The sequence below is a fragment of the Panulirus ornatus genome, chromosome 53, assembly GCF_036320965.1.
Source record: "Panulirus ornatus isolate Po-2019 chromosome 53, ASM3632096v1, whole genome shotgun sequence".
In the NCBI taxonomy this organism is placed as follows: domain Eukaryota; kingdom Metazoa; phylum Arthropoda; class Malacostraca; order Decapoda; family Palinuridae; genus Panulirus; species Panulirus ornatus.
The window spans coordinates 19,169,081-19,190,518 of NC_092276.1; the positions used below are offsets into that span (position 1 = coordinate 19,169,081).

At 47.8% G+C, this 21,438-nt stretch overlaps 1 protein-coding gene across 1 annotated transcript in view; it reads left to right on the plus strand.

Moving 5' to 3' along the window:
• The window catches only part of Ser (protein serrate), a 337,260-nt gene that overhangs the window by 13,093 nt on the left and 302,729 nt on the right, over positions 1-21,438 (plus strand). The window contains exon 2 of the mRNA XM_071692678.1: positions 8,609-8,953. Within this exon, the coding sequence (XP_071548779.1) occupies positions 8,609-8,953 (345 nt within the window). The remainder of the gene's footprint in view (positions 1-8,608; positions 8,954-21,438) is intronic.

The following is a 21,438-nucleotide window of genomic DNA, read 5'->3' on the forward strand; positions in this document are numbered from 1 at the left end:
ATATATATATATATATATATATATATATTATCCCTGGGGATAGGGGATTAAGAATACTTCCCACGTATTCCCTGCGTGTCGTAGAAGGCGACTAAAAGGGGAGGGAGCGGGGGGCTGGAAATCCTCCCCTCTCTTTTTTTTTTTTTTTTTTTTAATTTTCCAAAAGAAGGAACAGAGTGGGGCCAGGTGAGGATATTCTAAAAAAGGCCCAGTCCTCTGTTCTTAACGCTACCTCGCTAACGCGGGAAATGGCGAATAGTTTAAATATATATATATATATATATATATATATATATATATATATATATATATATATATATCTGGGAATATAGTGTTTGGTTTGTGTATGACGTATAGCGAGATTGCGGCGGCAGTGTTATGAGTCTCGTATTTCACTGGTGTTTGTTTGTGTTGACGCAAGACAATCAGCCATGTTGAGATCTTCGGTGTCACTGTGGAAGGTGTAGTGTCCACACGGGAGGCAGGTCAGCTGCAGTGGTGCAGCAGCAGGCACGCCTCACGACCCGTGGGTTGGAGGATGGCGTGGGGAGCTAAAGAAGTCGAGGATGCGACCACATCCTGGTCTTACCTGTGACGTCTGCTGGTCGACGTTCCCCGCTACTCAACCCAGCTACAACATTCCCACGATGTTTCCTTGGTTGTGAGAGCGCGTCAGTAGAGTGGAGAAGGCCCGCCTCCCTGCCCGGCAGATGTGGATTTTTTCAGTTGATATCAGCGTCTCTTGTGGCTGGTATGATTCCTCTTGTGATACGTGTGGCTGCTGAGGCGCCGCATGTGTAGCGATTTTCAGAAGACAGATCATGGCACGAGAGAGGCTACAGGTGATGATAACATGGTGAGGGCGGGGCCTGACCTGTCTCCGTGCTGGACACTTTGTGGCTCATGCATCACCAGACCTATGGTCTTCTCGCCATCCCCAGGTAGCGAGCGTGTGTGTCGCACGTTAACGTTAACTTCTCTCACATCACCTTCAGCAGGTCCACAGTTGTTTGTGAAGCGCATCATACACTGTGCCGCAGGTGCGGTGCGGCCGGAGTAATGTATGATCGAGACAACTCTGCTTCCTTCACACATCTTAACAAACTCTTTCTCCAAACAATATTTATATTTTTTGTTACATATTGCAAGGGAAACCATGTGACTCAAGAGAGGTTCCAGGTGAGGGAGCCTCGGGTATGACCCTGGCAGATCTATACACAGGTCATGTAGGGCACAGGTGAAGGTCCCTCCATGTAAATTTGCTGTTGATACAATAACAGAGGCAGTAACTGACTCAGATAAAAATTCAGTGAATTTCCAGAGGGACTTAAATAGATTATCAGAATAATGGACGGGTACACGGAGAATGGAATTCAACATGGATAAATGCACAACACTTAGTGTGGGCAAAGACAGGAACACTGATCACAAACTGGACAATATTACTATTGGTAAAACAAAATGTGAAAGAGATTTAGGGTTGCTGGTGAGCAAGGATCTTAAGCCTCGACAACAATGTATTAAAGTGTATAATAAGACTAATAGGATGTTAGGCTTCATTAATAGGACTGTTAGTAGTAAAACTCCTGGAGTATTATTGTAACTTTATCTTGCGTTGGTGAGATCACATTTGGATTATGTGGTATAGTTTTGGGCTCCGTACGATACAGATGATATAGATTGTTTAGAGAGAGTACAAAAGCGAATGAAAAAAATGATCCTGGAATTAGAAACCTGACTTATGAAGAAAGGTTAAGAAGACTGAAATTAAACTCAAGATGGTTAATGTGGAGGTGTATCGTTATCTGGCTAACTCGTTACATCCTGACTCGTATTATTTATCTTCATTGATCGTGTTAACACCAGTCCTCACCGTTGCCGTATTTTCTCCATTATCTTCTGTTGTCTCAGGTTGGCAACAGTTGTTCAGGTTGGCAGTGGACGTGTTTACATGTACGTGGCTGAAGTTTCTGTTTTTTCTTCCTAATACTTTGTATCATTTTGGTACATTAATTGTACTTTCGTTCCATGTTACCATCATCTGCCTCCCTGACTGACATTCACTTGGGCGAGTGTTTGCATGATGTGGTGTGTGTTTCCTGTGTTGTATTGTTTACTTTGTGTTGTTTCTTGTGTTACTGTATGGTGAGGAGCTGTGGCCTTAATGTTGTATGTTTCTGCAGGTCGGACTATTACTACCTCTGTGTTATCCTCACCATAAACCGTTTTACTGCTATTGAATGTAGTTTTATGTTTTCCATATATATATATATATATATATATATATATATATATATATATATATATATATATATATATCTTTTTTTCTTTCAAACTGTTCGCCATTTCCCGCATTAGCGAGGTAGCGTTAAGAACAGAGGACTGGGCCTTTGAGGGAATACCCTCACCTGGCCCAATTCTCTGTTCCTTCTTTTGGAAAATTAAAAAAAAAAAAAAAAAAAAAAACGAGAGGGGAGGATTTCCAGCCCCCAGCTCCCTCCCCTTTTAGTCGCCTTTTACGACACGCAGGGAATACGTGGGAAGTATTCTTTGTCCCCTATCCCCAGGGAAAATATATATATATATATATATATATATATATATATATATATATATATATATATATATATATATATAATGTGAGGAGGAGGGTGGATGTGTTGGAAATGAGATGTTTGAGGAACCGCAGAAAATTATGGACGAGAGATGTGTACTGTTGGTTGTGGACAACAAGATCCTCTTTCTTGATGTAGACGTCTGGGCTCATGATGAGGGATACCAGAGCAATGTTCACATGTCTATCAGCCAGGTGGGCAGGTGTGTGAGCGCCGCCAGAGGTACGCATTATGAGAGCGCACCTGACCTGTGCTCACAACAACTGGTCATCATGGCATCTCTTCCTGCATCACCTGGGTTAAGGTTAACATTATTTTAGTCAATATTTTTTTATATGAAATTGTTGGTAGCGAGACTAGTGTGTCTCCAGACTCGACTGGTTGAGAACAAGAACCTGGAAGTGTTCATCAAGTTGGAACATACAGATATATATGGTGATCACACTGGCGAACGTATGCTGAAGATGATGATAGATGCCAACATGAACATCCCTCACGATCAACTCAACATCATCATTTACTACAAGAAAACAAGTAACAACATCATGAGACAACCTCACACACAACAATAACCCACTACAGTCAACCAATGTAGTTTACAACTACTCCTCCTGCCCACTTGAAGGTAAACTTCAAGAAATGTGAATTCCATCGGTATGACATCTGACTATATAACTCTGTCCACTTCCTCTTGTTAACGTAAGCTCTAAACTACATATGTGATAACAACATTACATGAATCTGACTCGTTAGGATAACACTGTAATCCTGAGACATTGCTACGTCCCTACAAGACTGCACATCACAGAAAATGAATATGATCCCTTCATGAATGGTTCAAGCACAGGAGAAGTTTGCACTCTACGATTATCAACTGCCACACCCGACCTGACTCCACTCTCCCTCCACCACACGTTCCCAGGTGTGGAGACTCAGGCAAACCCCTCAACCGTTGACCCAAGTTTGACCTTTACTGACCACACTACCACGCATGAACTCCGCGGGAACACAGTCCAGCAGACGACATGTCTACAAAACTATTCTCATTTGTAACACTTCAAGATGTGATGCAGTCGTGTGTTTGTTCTTTATGTTTTGTGGTATAATTCATAATTCATTTCACTGAGGATTGGCAGTGTTCAAGTGCCTGAAACATGTCATGAATTGCAAGAGTGAAAATTGATTTAGTACATTTATTGAACGCTTTCTATGATGAAGCAAAACGTGAGGTGAGAAGAATTGAAAACAAATCACAACAAAAAGTAGCGTGTTAGATATGCATTGGCCTTTAACAGAGTGCATTAAAGTATATATATATATATATATATATATATATATATATATATATATATATATATATATATATATATATATATATATATCATTTATTTATATATTATACTTTGTCGCTGTCTCCTGCGTTAGCGAGGTAGCGCAAAGAAACAGATGAAAGAATGGCCCAACCCACCTACATACACATGTATATACATACACGTCCACACACGCACATATACATACCTATACATTTCAACGTATACATATATGTACATACACAGACATATACATATATACACATGTACATAATTCATACTTGCTGTCTGTATTCATCCCCGTCGCCATCACGCCACACATGAAATGACAACCCCCTCCCCACGCGCTCGCGAGGTAGCGCCAGGAAAAGACAACAAAGGCCACATTCGTTCACACTCAGTCTCTAGCTGTCATGCATAATGCACCGAGACCACAGCTCCCTTTCCACGTCCAAGCCCCACAAAACTTTCCATGGTTTACCCCAGATGCTTCACATGCCTTGGTTCAATCCACTGACAGCACGTCGCCCCCGGTATACCACATCGTTCCAATTCACTCTATTCCTTGTGTGTGCGTGTGTGTGTGTGTGGATATATATATATATATATATATATATATATATATATATATATATATATATATATATATAGATGAAAGCCGGCAAGGCAGCAGGTTTGGATGGTATTGCAGTGGAATTTATAAAAAAAAAGGGGGTGACTGTATTATTGACTGGTTGGTAAGGTTATTTAATGTATGTATGACTCATGGTGAGGTGCCTGAGGATTGGCGGAATGCGTGCATAGTGCCATTGTACAAAGGCAAAGGGGATAAGAGTGAGTGCTCCAATTTCAGAGGTATAAGTTTGTTGAGTATTCCTGGTAAATTATATGGGAGAGTATTGATTGAGAGGGTGAAGGCATGTACAGAGCATCAGATTGGGGAAGAGCAGTGTGGTTTCAGAAGTGGTAGAGGATGTGTCGATCAGGTGTTTGCTTTGAAGAATGTATGTGAGAAATACTTAGAAAAGCAAATGGATTTGTATGTAGCATTTATGGATCTGGAGAAGGCATATGATAGAGTTGATAGAGATGCTCTGTGGAAGGTATTAAGAATATATGGTGTGGGAGGCAAGTTGTTAGAAGCAGTGAAAAGTTTTTATCGAGGATGTAAGGCATGTGTACGTGTAGGAAGAGAGGAAAGTGATTGGTTCTCAGTGAATGTAGGTTTGCGGCAGGGGTGTGTGATGTCTCCATGGTTGTTTAATGGATGGGGTTGTTAGGGAGGTGAATGCAAGAGTTTTGGAAAGAGGGGCAAGTATGAAGCCTGTTGTGGATGAGAGAGCTTGGAAAGTGAGTCAGTTGTTGTTCGCTGATGATACAGCGCTGGTGGCTGATTCATGTGAGAAACTGCAGAAGCTGGTGACTGAGTTTGGTAAAGTGTGTGAAAGAAGAAAGTTAAGAGTAAATGTGAATAAGAGCAAGGTTATTAGGTACAGTAGGGTTGAGGGTCAAGTCAATTGGGAGGTAAGTTTGAATGGAGAAAAACTGGAGGAAGTAAAGTGTTTTAGATATCTGGGAGTGGATCTGGCAGAGGATAGAACCATGGAAGCGGAAGTGGATCATAAGGGTGGGGGAGGGGGCGAAAATCCTGGGAGCCTTGAAGAATGTGTGGAAGTCGAGAACATTATCTCGGAAAGCAAAAATGGCTATGTTTGAAGGAATATTGGTTCCAACAGTGTTGTATGGTTGCGAGGCGTGGGCTATGGATAGAGTTGTGCGCAGGAGGGTGGATGTGCTGGAAATGAGATGTTTGAGGACAATGTGTGGTGTGAGGTGGTTTGATCGAGTAAGTAACGTAAGGGTAAGAGAGATGTGTGGAAATAAAAAGAGCGTGGTTGAGAGAGCAGAAGAGGGTGTTTTGAAATGGTTTGGGCACATGGAGAGAATGAGTGAGGAGAGATTGACCAAGAGGATATATGTGTCGGAGGTGGAGGGAACGAGGATAAGTGGGAGACCAAATTGGAGGTGGAAAGATGGAGTGAAAAAGATTTTGTGTGATCGGGGCCTGAACATGCAGGAGGGTGAAAGGAGGGCAAGGAATAGAGTGAATTGGATCGATGTGGTATACCGGGGTTGACGTGCTGTCAGTGGATTGAATCAGGGCACGTGAAGCGTCTGGGGTAAACCATGGAAAGCTGTGTAGGTATGTATATTTGCGTGTGTGGACGTGTATGTATATACATGTGTATGGGGGTGGGTTGGGCCATTTCTTTCGTCTGTTTCCTTGCGCTACCTCGCAAACGCGGGAGACAGCGACAAAGCAAAAAAAAAAGAAAAATATATATATATGTGTGTGTGTGTGTGTGTGTGCGTGTGTGTGTGTGTGTAAATCGGTATTGATATTTGTAAACATAAAGGAGCATGAGTAGGGATGTGAGTGATGTCCTGGGTATATATACTTGACTCTCTCAGTGAGAGTGGCTGTAATACACGTTGCTCTCACAGTGTCATGACGGTAGGTACAACGAGGATGTGCAACAGTGTCATGTAGTCTGATGCCATCACTTTACACACACACACACACACACACACACACACATACCTGCCAGAAGTGTTGCTGTGGTCCACTTGAGTGTGCTAGGAGTGTCTACCATAAGCTGTTCAGGGATAGTTATCATTTCCATGGTTCCAGCAACCTTCCAGGAAATATCTGTAAACATAGTTTATGTGAAGATCTGGTACACTTATATAACCCAACTGATCACATTGATTCCCGGCTAAAGACAATGCTTGGCGCGTATAGAGGCCCCTCCATCGGGCGACCATGGCGGGCTGGGTAGGAGTTAGCGAGGTTGGCCCATGACTGAGCGACCGTGTTCATGTCATGCATTAACTCAAGGTTGCCCTTTGGACAATGACGCTGCGGGCGGGTCGTGCAGAGTGAGAGGCCAGAGAGAAAATCAAATATATTCAATTGGCGATATTGTGTTTGAGGATAATGGTGGCAATCTTAGCCTTGTGTAGGTGGAGACTCGCGAGGATTTTTCACATCCAGGAGTGAGAGGCGTATCTGTGGGCTTCCAGGAAGGGGGACCCAAACTTACTGCTACACGGAATTACTGGCCCCAGGTAAGGTGGGAGGGTCGCTACTGGCCATTTTCTGCCCGTGTCCAGCGGTTCAGCTGCATTGCTGGTCACTAATTAAGACGGTATAAAAAGATAAGAAGTGGCATGGGAATAGGTGTAAGCAAAGCGGTTCATAGAGGTTACCAGTGAGTCATATTTTGTGGGGATTGCAGTAGACAGAATTATGATGATACTACGACCACAGGATGGGAGGAACAATGTGGGGGCAGCTACAGCACATTACAGGTGTCACTGTAGTAAAGTATGACTAGGTGTCATCAAGCGGTGCTGGGGCTTTCAAGGCATCCTGAGCGCTGTCCGCCGCTGGGGTCAGCCATCATGTGGGAATCAAATGAATACATCATTTTAGACCAGGAGATAAAAGATTGCGAACCGCACTGGAATCTGAGCTGGACGACTGATTTATGTAACTACTGAGTCTTGTATGAAACTGTTGACTGTGTGTGACGATGTGGCTCAGGCGACGTGCATGTGGCTCAGGTCACGTGGTTCTTGAACAGTGTGTGTCGTCTGGGGGCACGGCAGGAGGCGTGTGTGTTGGGCCATGGGCGAGTGATGGTTTGTACGGGCGGGCATGGTTGAGGGCGTGTGTCGTCTAGGGGTACGGCAAGAGGCGTGTGTGTGGCGGCGGATGGAGACACATGAGGACGTCCCAGGTGTAACACGTAATGTTTCCGTGTCACACACATGACTGTGCTAGATGCATCGTAGTAATTCACTACGTTACTAGTGTGGTCGTCTGTTGGTTGGTTGGTTGATGCTGGTGCAGTACGGTATGTGTGAGGGTGGCTGTGAGTGGCGGGTCTTGACGGTATGTTGCATCAAGTATCTGTCAGACTCACACTGGAGAAGCCCGTCTGACCACCGAGAGCTCTGGTGGCCAGCCGAGCGTGCCCTCCTGATGGCTATACAGAACGTGACTCAAAATACATACCTCCCTTGATATCGGGCGATGGGGAGGTTGAGAGTAATGACCCCTGACTCCCGAAGAGGCGCTTCTTGCAGCTCTCAGGAAGCATCACATGTTCTTGAGTAGCGACGTATTGTGGCGGACGGACTGTTGTTCACTGTCCGGGCTGGACCTTACACTGGTGGCTGAGTCCGGCCATCACAGTCCTCCATCATCGGTAGGTTGACCCCTGCCGGCGTGCACTTCCCTGATAAGACTGGATACATCGATCACAGGAGAAAACACTGGTGTCTTGTGGTCTGGATTTCAAGTTTGCGTTACAGGTTGGCGCAGTAACCATTCCTCAGATAGGTCTTCGTGTGTACCAGTCTGACTCATATATGTTTACCTTGTATAAGTTGTGTAGGTGCTGGTGCCTCTGCCTGCACATTACATTCAGTTTATGACGGTAGGGTACGACAAGTATATGGAGATTGGTGAAGCAAGTGTGTGTGTTGAACACATTCAATGGACGGAGGTAAGGTCAGGTAAGGGGGTGTACAAGTAGTAGTAAAGTAGCGACATTTTGGTGGTTTCCTGAGGTGGATGAGCTGTGTTCTAACCCCAGGTCTCCCTCTCTGTTACAGGTGGCGGCTGGTTCAGGACGGTTTGAATTAGAAGTGGTGGAGGTGCAGAACCCCCGCTCTGAGGTACGGTCCGGCCAGTGCTGCGGTGGGGCGCCCCGACCCCAGGACGGCGCCCCCTGCCCTTCCCAGTGCCACACGGCCGTGGCACTCTGCCTGAAGGAGTACCAAAGCGTGGCCCAGGACGACAGCAAGGCGGTGCTTCATGCTTCTGAAGGGAGCGGCAGCGGGAGGGGCGGGTGTACCTACGGTGAGGACACTTCAGCGGTGTTGGGTCCTTCATCCTTCACGCTGGCGCAGCCACCCCCCGCTGCTCACATCCAGCTGCCATTCACCTTTTCTTGGACGGTAAGTCGGTTTCCTCTCGTGAGCGATGTCCACTGGGCCTGATGGCCTCGTGCGTCAACCCCTGACCCTTGTGGTCGTCTCCTGCAGACGGTTTTGTAAAAGATTTTCACTAGAGGGTCTCAGGATCGCGTTGACTTTATCTTAGAGTTTAGGTCATGCAGCTTTCTTCTCTCTCGCCATATACTGCCGGATGGTATGAACCTGCTGTTGACCTGGTAAGTGGAACACATCCTTCATGTCAGGAGGTCACAGACATCATGGTTGTACCTGACATCTCTTGATAACCTCTCAGGTGTGAGAAACATTTTCTTCATATGCTCAGATTTTGTTCGTGTTCCACGAGATATTGAGAGACATGCATAGTACAGATATTCACTGATGTACAACATGTCTTCTGAAGGAAAACATGACAGGAGTTCGTCCTCATGATCCAGCCGAGTCTCCAGGAAAAAAGCATCATTTGAGTCCATGATGAAAACTGCAGGAAATGGCATCATGTGCTCCTGTCGTGGCTCACTACACAACCGTCTCTAAAAACCTGTTTTTTACCATATAAAGTTTTGCATCAACGTTTCCGTTCGCTTCTGATGTAGATTTCAATCTACACATCATTTTCTCCTTAGCTCATTAGGACCACGTCTGACCATTAGGACCAAGTCTGACCATTATAAGAAATTCCTGGGCTGGTATTTCCCTTTTTTTCCAAGTAGGGGCGACACTGGAATCTAAATCAGGGAAGATTCCTGAGGCGGTGCTGATGGGCGGGCGGCCCGCTGCTGGTGTTTGCGTCTGACACCCTCCTCCTCCCAACCCACCTACCCACCTACCTACTCACCCACCTACACACTTCCCTGCTTCACCACTTACATGTTCCCTCACCTGGGAGCCCCTTTACACTGGACACAGAGATTTAACATTTGATTAATCATATAAATCTAATAGATTCAGTTGACTCGTGTATCAGGGAAGAGGTATGTCTGCTGTTAGGTCGAGAGGGATGAGTGGTAGGGCTAGAGTGGGTCGCCTCCCGTTAATGACGCCACCACCGGCCACGTCAGCCTGCCAATTAGTGCATAACTCCGGATCTTGTGTCATTTTGATTCGACTTTTGGCTCCTTTCTGGAGGGAATCACGTCCGCGCCAGAGGCCACGACCAGTGGAACTAGAGACCCACACAGACCAATATAACCAGAGTTGATCCTGTACACTCAAGCTTAACGAACCATCCTAACCTTAAGTGAAGATGAGACTTGCAGTAGTGGTTGTCTCACGCTGGACCAACTGATGATGATGATGATGATGATGATGATGATGATGATGATGATGATGATGATGGTGATGATGGTGATGATGGTGATGATGATGATGATGGTGATGATGATGATGATGATGATGATGATGATGATGGTGATGATGATGATGATGATGATGATGATGATGATGGTGATGATGATGATGATGATGGTGATGATGATGATGATGATGATGATGATGGTGATGATGGTGATGATGATGATGATGGTGATGATGATGATGATGGTGATGATGATGATGTGATGATGATGATGATGATGATGGTGATGATGGTGATGATGATGATGATGGTGATGATGATGATGATGATGATGATGATGATGATGGTGATGATGATGATGATGATGATGATGATGATGGTGATGATGATGATGATGATGGTGATGATGATGATGATGATGATGATGATGGTGATGATGATGATGATGATGATGATGATGGTGATGATGATGATGATGATGGTGATGATGATGATGATGATGATGATGATGATGGTGATGATGGTGATGATGATGATGATGATGGTGATGATGATGATGGTGATGATGATGATGATGATGATGGTGATGATGGTGATGATGATGATGGTGATGATGATGATGATGATGATGGTGATGATGGTGATGATGATGATGGTGATGATGATGATGATGATGATGATGATGATGATGATGGTGATGATGATGATGATGATGGTGATGATGATGATGATGATGATGTGATGATGATGATGATGGTGATGATGATGGTGATGATGATGGTGATGATGATGATGATGGTGATGATGATGATGGTGATGATGATGATGATGATGGTGATGATGATGATGATGATGGTGATGATGATGGTGATGATGATGGTGATGATGATGATGATGATGGTGATGATGATGATGATGATGATGATGGTGATGATGATGGTGATGATGATGATGATGATGATGGTGATGATGATGATGATGATGATGATGATGATGATGATGATGGTGATGATGATGATGATGATGATGGTGATGATGATGATGATGATGATGATGATGATGATGATGATGATGATGATGATGATGATGATGATGATGATGATGATGGTGATGATGATGATGATGATGATGATGATGATGATGATGATGATGATGGTGATGATGATGATGGTGATGATGATGATGATGATGATGATGATGATGGTGATGATGATGATGATGATGATGATGGTGATGATGATGATGATGATGATGATGGTGATGATGATGATGATGGTGATGATGATGATGATGATGATGATGATGATGATGATGATGATGATGATGGTGATGATGATGATGATGGTGATGATGATGGTGATGATGATGATGATGATGATGATGATGATGGTGATGATGGTGATGATGATGATGATGATGATGATGATGGTGATGATGATGATGATGGTGATGGTGATGATGATGATGATGGTGATGATGATGATGATGGTGATGATGATGATGATGATGATGATGATGATGGTGATGATGATGATGATGATGATGATGGTGATGATGATGATGGTGATGATGATGATGGTGATGATGATGATGATGATGGTGATGATGATGATGATGGTGCTGATGATGGTGATGATGATGATGATGATGATGATGGTGATGATGATGATGGTGATGATGATGATGATGGTGATGATGATGGTGATGATGAAGATGATGGTGATGATGATGATGGTGGTGATGATGATGATGATGATGGCTGATGATGATGATGATGATGATGGTGATGATGATGATGGTGATGATGATGATGATGATGGTGATGATGATGGTGATGATGACGACACCACGGGACGTGTGTCACCATGGTCGTAGTCAGTCATTCCTAGCCGTTCATCACACATACTCACACTTATGATTCATGAAGGTTGATCAACAAGTGTAAACTGAGCATCATGCGGTATCGGATATATTACATTGTTTATGATAACTGAGAATAATTATTGGTGATAAATGATGATGTTGAGTGAAGCCGTGCAGTGACCAACCTCACTTCAGGGTAACACTCTCATGCTCCAGTCACTGTCGACGCTGACCCCCCCCCCCCCTCCACACACACACACACACACACACACACACACACACACACACACACCAGTCTTGGTTCTAACCTCCTCCTCCTCCGGTAAATGAGGCCCAGTACTCACCCCTCCCCCGTCCTTTCCCAATTGGTAGGTGGCCTTGTTACCGTCCTGATTGGTTGTTGATGTGACCTGTGGTGAGGATGAATGGTGATGATGAGTGGTGAGGATGAATGGTGATGATGAGTGGTGAGGATGAGTGGTGAGGATGAGTGGTGAGGATGAGTGGTGAGGATGAGTGGTGATGATGAGTGGTGATGATGAGTGGTGATGATGAGTGGTGAGGATGAGTGGTGATGATGAGTGGTGAGGATGAGTGGTGATGATGAGTGGTGATGATGAGTGGTGAGGATGAGTGGTTAGGATGAGTGGTGAGGATGAGTGGTTAGGATGAGTGGTTAGGATGAGTGGTGAGGATGAGTGGTTAGGATGAGTGGTGATGATGAGTGGTGAGGATGAGTGGTTAGGATGAGTGGTGAGGATGAGTGGTGAGTGTGAGGCGTGGTGGGCTGGCTCCTCCCTCCTGCACACCTCCACCATCGTTGGCTGAGTGGTGCAGGATCTTATATCAGACGTAGACCATAACCGTCCTTGTGTCCAGGGTCTTAAGACTGTGAATACGTCATCACCACCTGTAGTGAGTGTGAGGGGCGGCTCGTGGTGCCACTGTACACACACAAGGCTGGGTCGTGTTGGGATCATGTTCTCTGTGGTGGAGGAACAACTTGTGCTGTTCTTCCTTGGTTCCTGGTCATCTTCGTGATTGGGTTTAATTTATGTGAAAGATGAAAAACGTCATTGTAGTGGATGATTAAGGCAGCCTGCAAACTCATCCTCTTAAACAAGCAGATCCCAAGTGGCAGCTACACGACCCTGGCCTCGTCCTGACCTCCCACCTGACCAGGACGAGGCTGACCCTGGCCTCGTCCTGGACCCTGATCGTGTGGGCAGATGACCCTGCCTGATGGTAGGGGCGTACCGTCCTGATGGTAGGGGCGTACCGTCTGATGGTAGGGGCGTACCGTCCTGATGGTAGGGGCGTACCGTCTGATGGTAGGGGCGTACCGTCCTGATGGTAGGGGCGTACCGTCCTGATGGTAGGGGCGTACCGTCTGATGGTAGGGGCGTACCGTCCTGATGGTAGGGGCGTACCGTCCTGATGGTAGGGGCGTACCGTCTGATGGTAGGGGCGTACCGTCCTGATGGTAGGGGCGTACCGTCCTGATGGTAGGGGCGTACCGTCTGATGGTAGGGGCGTACCGTCTGATGGTAGGGGCGTACCGTCCTGATGGTAGGGGCGTACCGTCCTGATGGTAGGGGCGTACCGTCCTGATGGTAGGGGCGTACCGTCTGATGGTAGGGGCGTACCGTCCTGATGGTAGGGGCGTACCGTCCTGATGGTAGGGGCGTACCGTCCTGATGGTAGGGGCGTACCGTCTGATGGTAGGGGCGTACCGTCCTGATGGTAGGGGCGTACCGTCCTGATGGTAGGGGCGTACCGTCTGATGGTAGGGGCGTACCGTCTGATGGTAGGGGCGTACCGTCCTGATGGTAGGGGCGTACCGTCCTGATGGTAGGGGCGTACCGTCTGATGGTAGGGGCGTACCGTCCTGATGGTAGGGGCGTACCGTCTGATGGTAGGGGCGTACCGTCCTGATGGTAGGGGCGTACCGTCTGATGGTAGGGGCGTACCGTCTGATGGTAGGGGCGTACCGTCTGATGGTAGGGGCGTACCGTCTGATGGTAGGGGCGTACCGTCTGATGGTAGGGGCGTACCGTCTGATGGTAGGGTCATATTGTTTTAGATACAAGAGGCTAGTTAGGGAAGAGATGGTAGTAATGCGTGGGCCTCCTGGTAGGTAGAAGGTGGTGTTCGTGGTGTGTGGTAGGAGGAGAGGCTGGTGGTGGGGGCTCTCGTACCTGGTGTGGGCCCCACAGACAGCCCGAGTCTGCTGGCACAGGAGGGAGGCAAGCAGGAGGGAGGGAGGGAGGCTGGAGGCGGTTGCTGGGAGTTAGGTAGTCCAGGTGACCACTACAAGACAACTTTATGGCAGCCATCATTATGTAGGCCAGACCTTCCCTCTCATTACCTCACACTCTTTTGTTGACATTTTCCTTGTGTCCCTGTCGTTACCATGGTAACCCGTGGATGGAGGATGGCAGTTTTTATCTGAAAGATGTATTACACTAGAGGTGTCCTCACCAGCACAGTACCACTGTACACCAACCATTTGGTGGTCGCCACCTCAGCTTATCTGTCGTGTCGTCTCATCTGGTCACACCTTAAGCTTCTCCCGGGCTGGCTATAAGGAAGAAGCAGCGCTATTGTCTCCTGGCAGTAGAGTCATTATGCCTCAACCACGCACTGCTCGGTACTTACTGCCCTTCCCCCGTTGAAATCTCCAGGAACGTTGTATGGTGATGGTGTATAGTGACGTTGTATGGTGATGGTGTATAGTGACGTTGTATGGTGATGGTGTATAGTGACGTTGTATGGTGATGGTGTATAGTGACGTTGTATGGTGATGGTGTATAGTGACGTTGTATGGTGATGGTGTATAGTGACATTGTATGGTGATGGTGTATAGTGACGTTGTATGGTGATGGTGTATAGTGACGTTGTATGGTGATGGTGTATAGTGACGTTGTATGGTGATGGTGTATAGTGACGTTGTATGGTGATGGTGTATAGTGACGTTGTATGGTGATGGTATATAGTGAGGTATGATGATGGTGTATAGTGACGTTGTATGGTGATGGTGTATAGTGACGTTGTATGGTGATGGTGTATAGTGACGTTGTATGATGATGGTGTATAGTGACGTTGTATGGTGATGGTGTATAGTGACGTTGTATGGTGATGGTGTATAGTGACGTTGTATGGTGATGGTGTATAGTGACGTTGTATGGTGATGGTGTATAGTGAGGTATGATGATGGTGTATAGTGACATTGTATGGTGATGGTGTATAGTGACGTTGTATGGTGATGGTGTATAGTGACGTTGTATGGTGATGGGACATGGCAGGCCACACCACACGACCTTGGATATGACCAGCCACACCACACGACCAGGGATATGACCAGCCACATCACACGATTTGGGATGTGGCCGGCCACACCAGACGACCTGGGACGTGGCCGGCCACACCAGACGACCTGGGACGTGGCTGGCCACACTAGACGACCTGGGACGTGGCTGGCCACACTAGACGACCTGGGACGTGGCTGGCCACACCAGACGACCTGGGACGTGGCCGGCCACACCAGACGACCTGGGACGTGGCCGGCCACACCAGACGACCTGGAACGTGGCCGGCCACACCAGACGACCTGGGACGTGGCCGGCCACACCAGACGACCTGGGACGTGGCTGGCCACACTAGACGACCTGGGACGTGGCCGGCCACACCAGACGACCTGGGACGTGGCCGGCCACACCAGACGACCTGGGACGTGGCTGGCTACACCAGACGACCTGGGACGTGGCTGGCCACACTAGACGACCTGGGACGTGGCCGGCCACACCAGACGACCTGGGACGTGGCTGGCCACACCAGACGACCTGGGACGTGGCCGGCCACACCAGACGACCTGGGACGTGGCTGGCCACACTAGACGACCTGGGACGTGGCCGGCCACACCAGACGACCTGGGACGTGGCTGGCTACACCAGACGACCTGGGATGTGGCTGGCCACACCAGACAGACAGGAGCAGCCCTGATGAACGTGTCACTTGGTGTGTGAGGTCGTATGGGTGGGTCGTGGCCCACATCTGGGACCGTCTTCACCTGGATTCGCCTGGAAGAAAAAAATCATTAACGCGAGGTAGAGGGGCTTATACCACACCATGGTTAACAACCACTTCTCCCACTTCCCAGCTGTTAACTACTGTTGTTATGTTCTATTTACATGATTATGTAAGACGTGATGAGCATCATGGGTTTGTGGTGCTGTATGATGGGTCACTTGTACACTGAACTGTTCTCGATGATTAGTTGAACATGGTAGTGTAGACTCCAGCCTCGTCCTCCAGCCTCGTCCTCCAGCCTCGTCCATGCGCTTCCCTCTTCCTTGTGGTTCCCTCAACACACATGATTATTGAAGCGTCGGAGGCCCGTGTGTGTGTGTGTGTGTGTGTGTGTGTGTGTGCGTGTGTGTGTGTGTGTGTGTGTAAACACAATTGTATTTGAAATAAATCACCACATTATATCCAATGACGTGGCAATTCTTCTGTTTAACGATTAAGCAACTTGATGCCTCACCTCCCACTCATCCTCCCTCACACACACACACACACACACACACACACACACACACACACACACACACACACACACACACACACACACCTGGTCATGTATGTAGGACATGTAATATTGTGTGGGTTCTGCTGGAGGGATGAGGGTGTGTGGCGTGATTGTGTACTGGTGTCAGTAAACATGTGAGGGACGTGAGCACATGATGGGAGGCGATCTCCAACATCCTACTATACCAGGCGACCTCTCACACCAGTCCATACATGTGACCACACACCACACATGTACCACACACCACTCCATACATGTAACCACACACCACACATGTACCTCACACCACTGCATATATGTGACCACACACCACTCCATACATGTAACCACACATCACACATGTACCTCACACCACTCCATACATGTGACCACACACCACACATGTACCACACACCACTCCATACATGTGGCCACACACATACCACACACCACTCCATACATGTGGCCACACACCACACATGTACCACACACCACTCCATACATGTGGCCACACACCACACACATACCACACACCACTCCATACATGTGGCCACACACCACACATGTACCACACACCACACCATACATGTGGCCACACACCACACACACACACAAACACACACACACACACCACACATGTGCCACACATTCAGATACCACACACCACACATGTACCACACACCACACCATACATGTGGCCACACACCACACATGTGCCACACATTCAGATACCACACACCACACATGTACCACACATTCAGATACCACACACCACACATGTACCACACATTCAGATACCACACACCACACATGTACCACACACCACACATGTACCACACATTCAGATACCACACACCACACATGTACCACACACCACACATGTACCTCACACCACTCCATACATGTAACCACACATCACACATGTACCTCACACCACTCCATACATGTGGCCACACACCACACACACACACACCTGGTCATGTATGTAGGACATGTAATATTGTGTGGGTTCTGCTGGAGGGATGAGGGTGTGTGGCGAGATTGTGTACTGGTGTCAGTAAACATGTGAGGGACGTGAGCACATGATGGGAGGCGATCTCCAACATCCTACTATACCAGGCGACCTCTCACACCAGTCCATACATGTGACCACACACCACACATGTACCACACACCACTCCATACATGTGGCCACACACCACACACACACACACACCTGGTCATGTATGTAGGACATGTAATATTGTGTGGGTTCTGCTGGAGGGATGAGGGTGTGTGGCGAGATTGTGTACTGGTGTCAGTAAACATGTGAGGGACGTGAGCACATGATGGGAGGCGATCTCCAACATCCTACTATACCAGGCGACCTCTCACACCAGTCCATACATGTGACCACACACCACACATGTACACACACCACTCCATACATGTAACCACACACCACACATGTACCACACATTCAGATACCACACACCACACATGTACCTCACACCACTCCATACATGTGGCCACACACCACACATGTACCACACATTCAGATACCACACACCACACATGTACCTCACACCACTCCATACATGTGGCCACACACCACACACACACACACCTGGTCATGTATGTAGGACATGTAATATTGTGTGGGTTCTGCTGGAGGGATGAGGGTGTGTGGCGAGATTGTGTACTGGTGTCAGTAAACATGTGAGGGACGTGAGCACATGATGGGAGGCGATCTCCAACATCCTACTATACCAGGCGACCTCTCACACCAGTCCATACATGTGACCACACACCACTCCATACATGTGGCCACACACCACACACACACACACCTGGTCATGTATGTAGGACATGTAATATTGTGTGGGTTCTGCTGGAGGGATGAGGGTGTGTGGCGAGATTGTGTACTGGTGTCAGTAAACATGTGAGGGACGTGAGCACATGATGGGAGGCGATCTCCAACATCCTACTATACCAGGCGACCTCTCACACCAGTCCATACATGTGACCACACACCACTCCATACATGTGGCCACACACCACACACACACACACCTGGTCATGTATGTAGGACATGTAATATTGTGTGGGTTCTGCTGGAGGGATGAGGGTGTGTGGCGAGATTGTGTACTGGTGTCAGTAAACATGTGAGGGACGTGAGCACATGATGGGAGGCGATCTCCAACATCCTACTATACCAGGCGACCTCTCACACCAGTCCATACATGTGACCACACACCACACATGTGCCACACATTCAGATACCACACACCACACATGTACCACACACCACTCCATACATGTGGCCACACACCACACACACACACACCTGGTCATGTATGTAGGACATGTAATATTGTGTGGGTTCTGCTGGAGGGATGAGGGTGTGTGGCGAGATTGTGTACTGGTGTCAGTAAACATGTGAGGGACGTGAGCACATGATGGGAGGCGATCTCCAACATCCTACTATACCAGGCGACCTCTCACACCAGTCCATACATGTGACCACACACCACACATGTACCACACACCACTCCATACATGTGGCCACACACCACACACACACACACCTGGTCATGTATGTAGGACATGTAATATTGTGTGGGTTCTGCTGGAGGGATGAGGGTGTGTGGCGAGATTGTGTACTGGTGTCAGTAAACATGTGAGGGACGTGAGCACATGATGGGAGGCGATCTCCAACATCCTACTATACCAGGCGACCTCTCACACCAGTCCATACATGTGACCACACACCACACATGTACCACACACCACTCCATACATGTGGCCACACACCACACACACACACACCTGGTCATGTATGTAGGACATGTAATATTGTGTGGGTTCTGCTGGAGGGATGAGGGTGTGTGGCGAGATTGTGTACTGGTGTCAGTAAACATGTGAGGGACGTGAGCACATGATGGGAGGCGATCTCCAACATCCTACTATACCAGGCGACCTCTCACACCAGTCCATACATGTGACCACACACCACTCCATACATGTGGCCACACACCACACACACACACACCTGGTCATGTATGTAGGACATGTAATATTGTGTGGGTTCTGCTGGAGGGATGAGGGTGTGTGGCGAGATTGTGTACTGGTGTCAGTAAACATGTGAGGGACGTGAGCACATGATGGGAGGCGATCTCCAACATCCTACTATACCAGGCGACCTCTCACACCAGTCCATACATGTGACCACACACCACACATGTGCCACACATTCAGATACCACACACCACACATGTACCACACACCACTCCATACATGTGGCCACACACCACACATGTACCACACATTCAGATACCACACACCACACATGTACCACACATTCAGATACCACACACCACACATGTGCCACACATTCAGATACCACACACCACACATGTGCCACACATTCAGATACCACACACCACACATGTACCACACACCACTCCATACATGTGGCCACACACCACACATGTACCACACACCACTCCATACATGTAACCACACATCACACATATGGTGAGGATGAGGAGATATATATCGGGTTGTGAGGCTGAGGAGATATATATCGGGTTGTGAGGCTGAGGAGATATATATCGGGTTGTGAGGCTGAGGAGATATATATCGGGTTGTGAGGCTCAGGAGATATATATCGGGTTGTGAGGCTGAGGAGATATATATCGGGTTGTGAGGCTGAGGAGATATATATCGGGTTGTGAGGCTGAGGAGATATATATCGAATTCTGAGTCTGTCTTGATATCTGACGGAGACGTTATTGCTGCGGCGAATTACATACCCGGACGAACGTCTTCAGGTAACTGGCCAACGACCAGGAGGTGACAGATAACGACCTCTCCTCATATGTGAGGGAGACGTACACCGTCATGGGCGGTAGGAGCAAAGTGTTGTTGGTTTGATTGTAAGTACGAGGAAGCTGGTGGCCTGGTGGAACCATGTTGCTGCCCCAGCAGCGCACACCAACTGGCTCCAGACCTTCCAGTCATCACTGCAAGCCGGGTTCCCACGCACGGAGGCACGATATTCAACAATTAGGGTCGTAACTCCAGCAACCACGGCCATTCTCCGGCTCGCTTACACTATTGTCTGAGCTGATTACCGACCAATCCCTCGCCATTATGCTGTGCAGCCAATACCTCAACAGCCAGGCACACGGGACGTGACAGCTCCACAAGATGATGTTAATGGCTGTAAAAGTTTCTGAAGACAACAGCGAGAACAGGACTACCACAGGGAAGACTGGCACACCAAGTACCCACCTTCCAGGAAGACTCGATGTCTTCGAATTATTATACCTGGCCAGACGTGTGAGAAAACTTCAAGACTCCAGGAAAGGTCTCCAGTCCGTCCAGATGACTCTGGCACTCCAGGAAAGGTCTCCAGTCCGTCCAGATGACTCTGGCACTCCAGGAAAGGACTCCAGTACCTCCAGAAGACCCCAAGACCACCCCAGACCAGGACTGCAAGACCAGTTGGGAACACTGCTACGACTGCACGATACACTGATCCCTCGCCACGCCTGACTTCCTCTCATGCCTGATTTCCTCACCACGCCTGACTTGGTGACATCGTGGCCAGCCGTGGCCGAGGCTGCATCATTTGTATTGGCCAGTGTCAGGGGCGTCAGCCGCACCAGGAACCAGAGTGGCTGATCATAGCTCAGTCAGGCAGGGCGGAGGTTCATGATGTTGGTGTGTTTCTTAGGAGGCAAGAGAACGCTGACGTCTCGAGCCATCGCCTTCCAC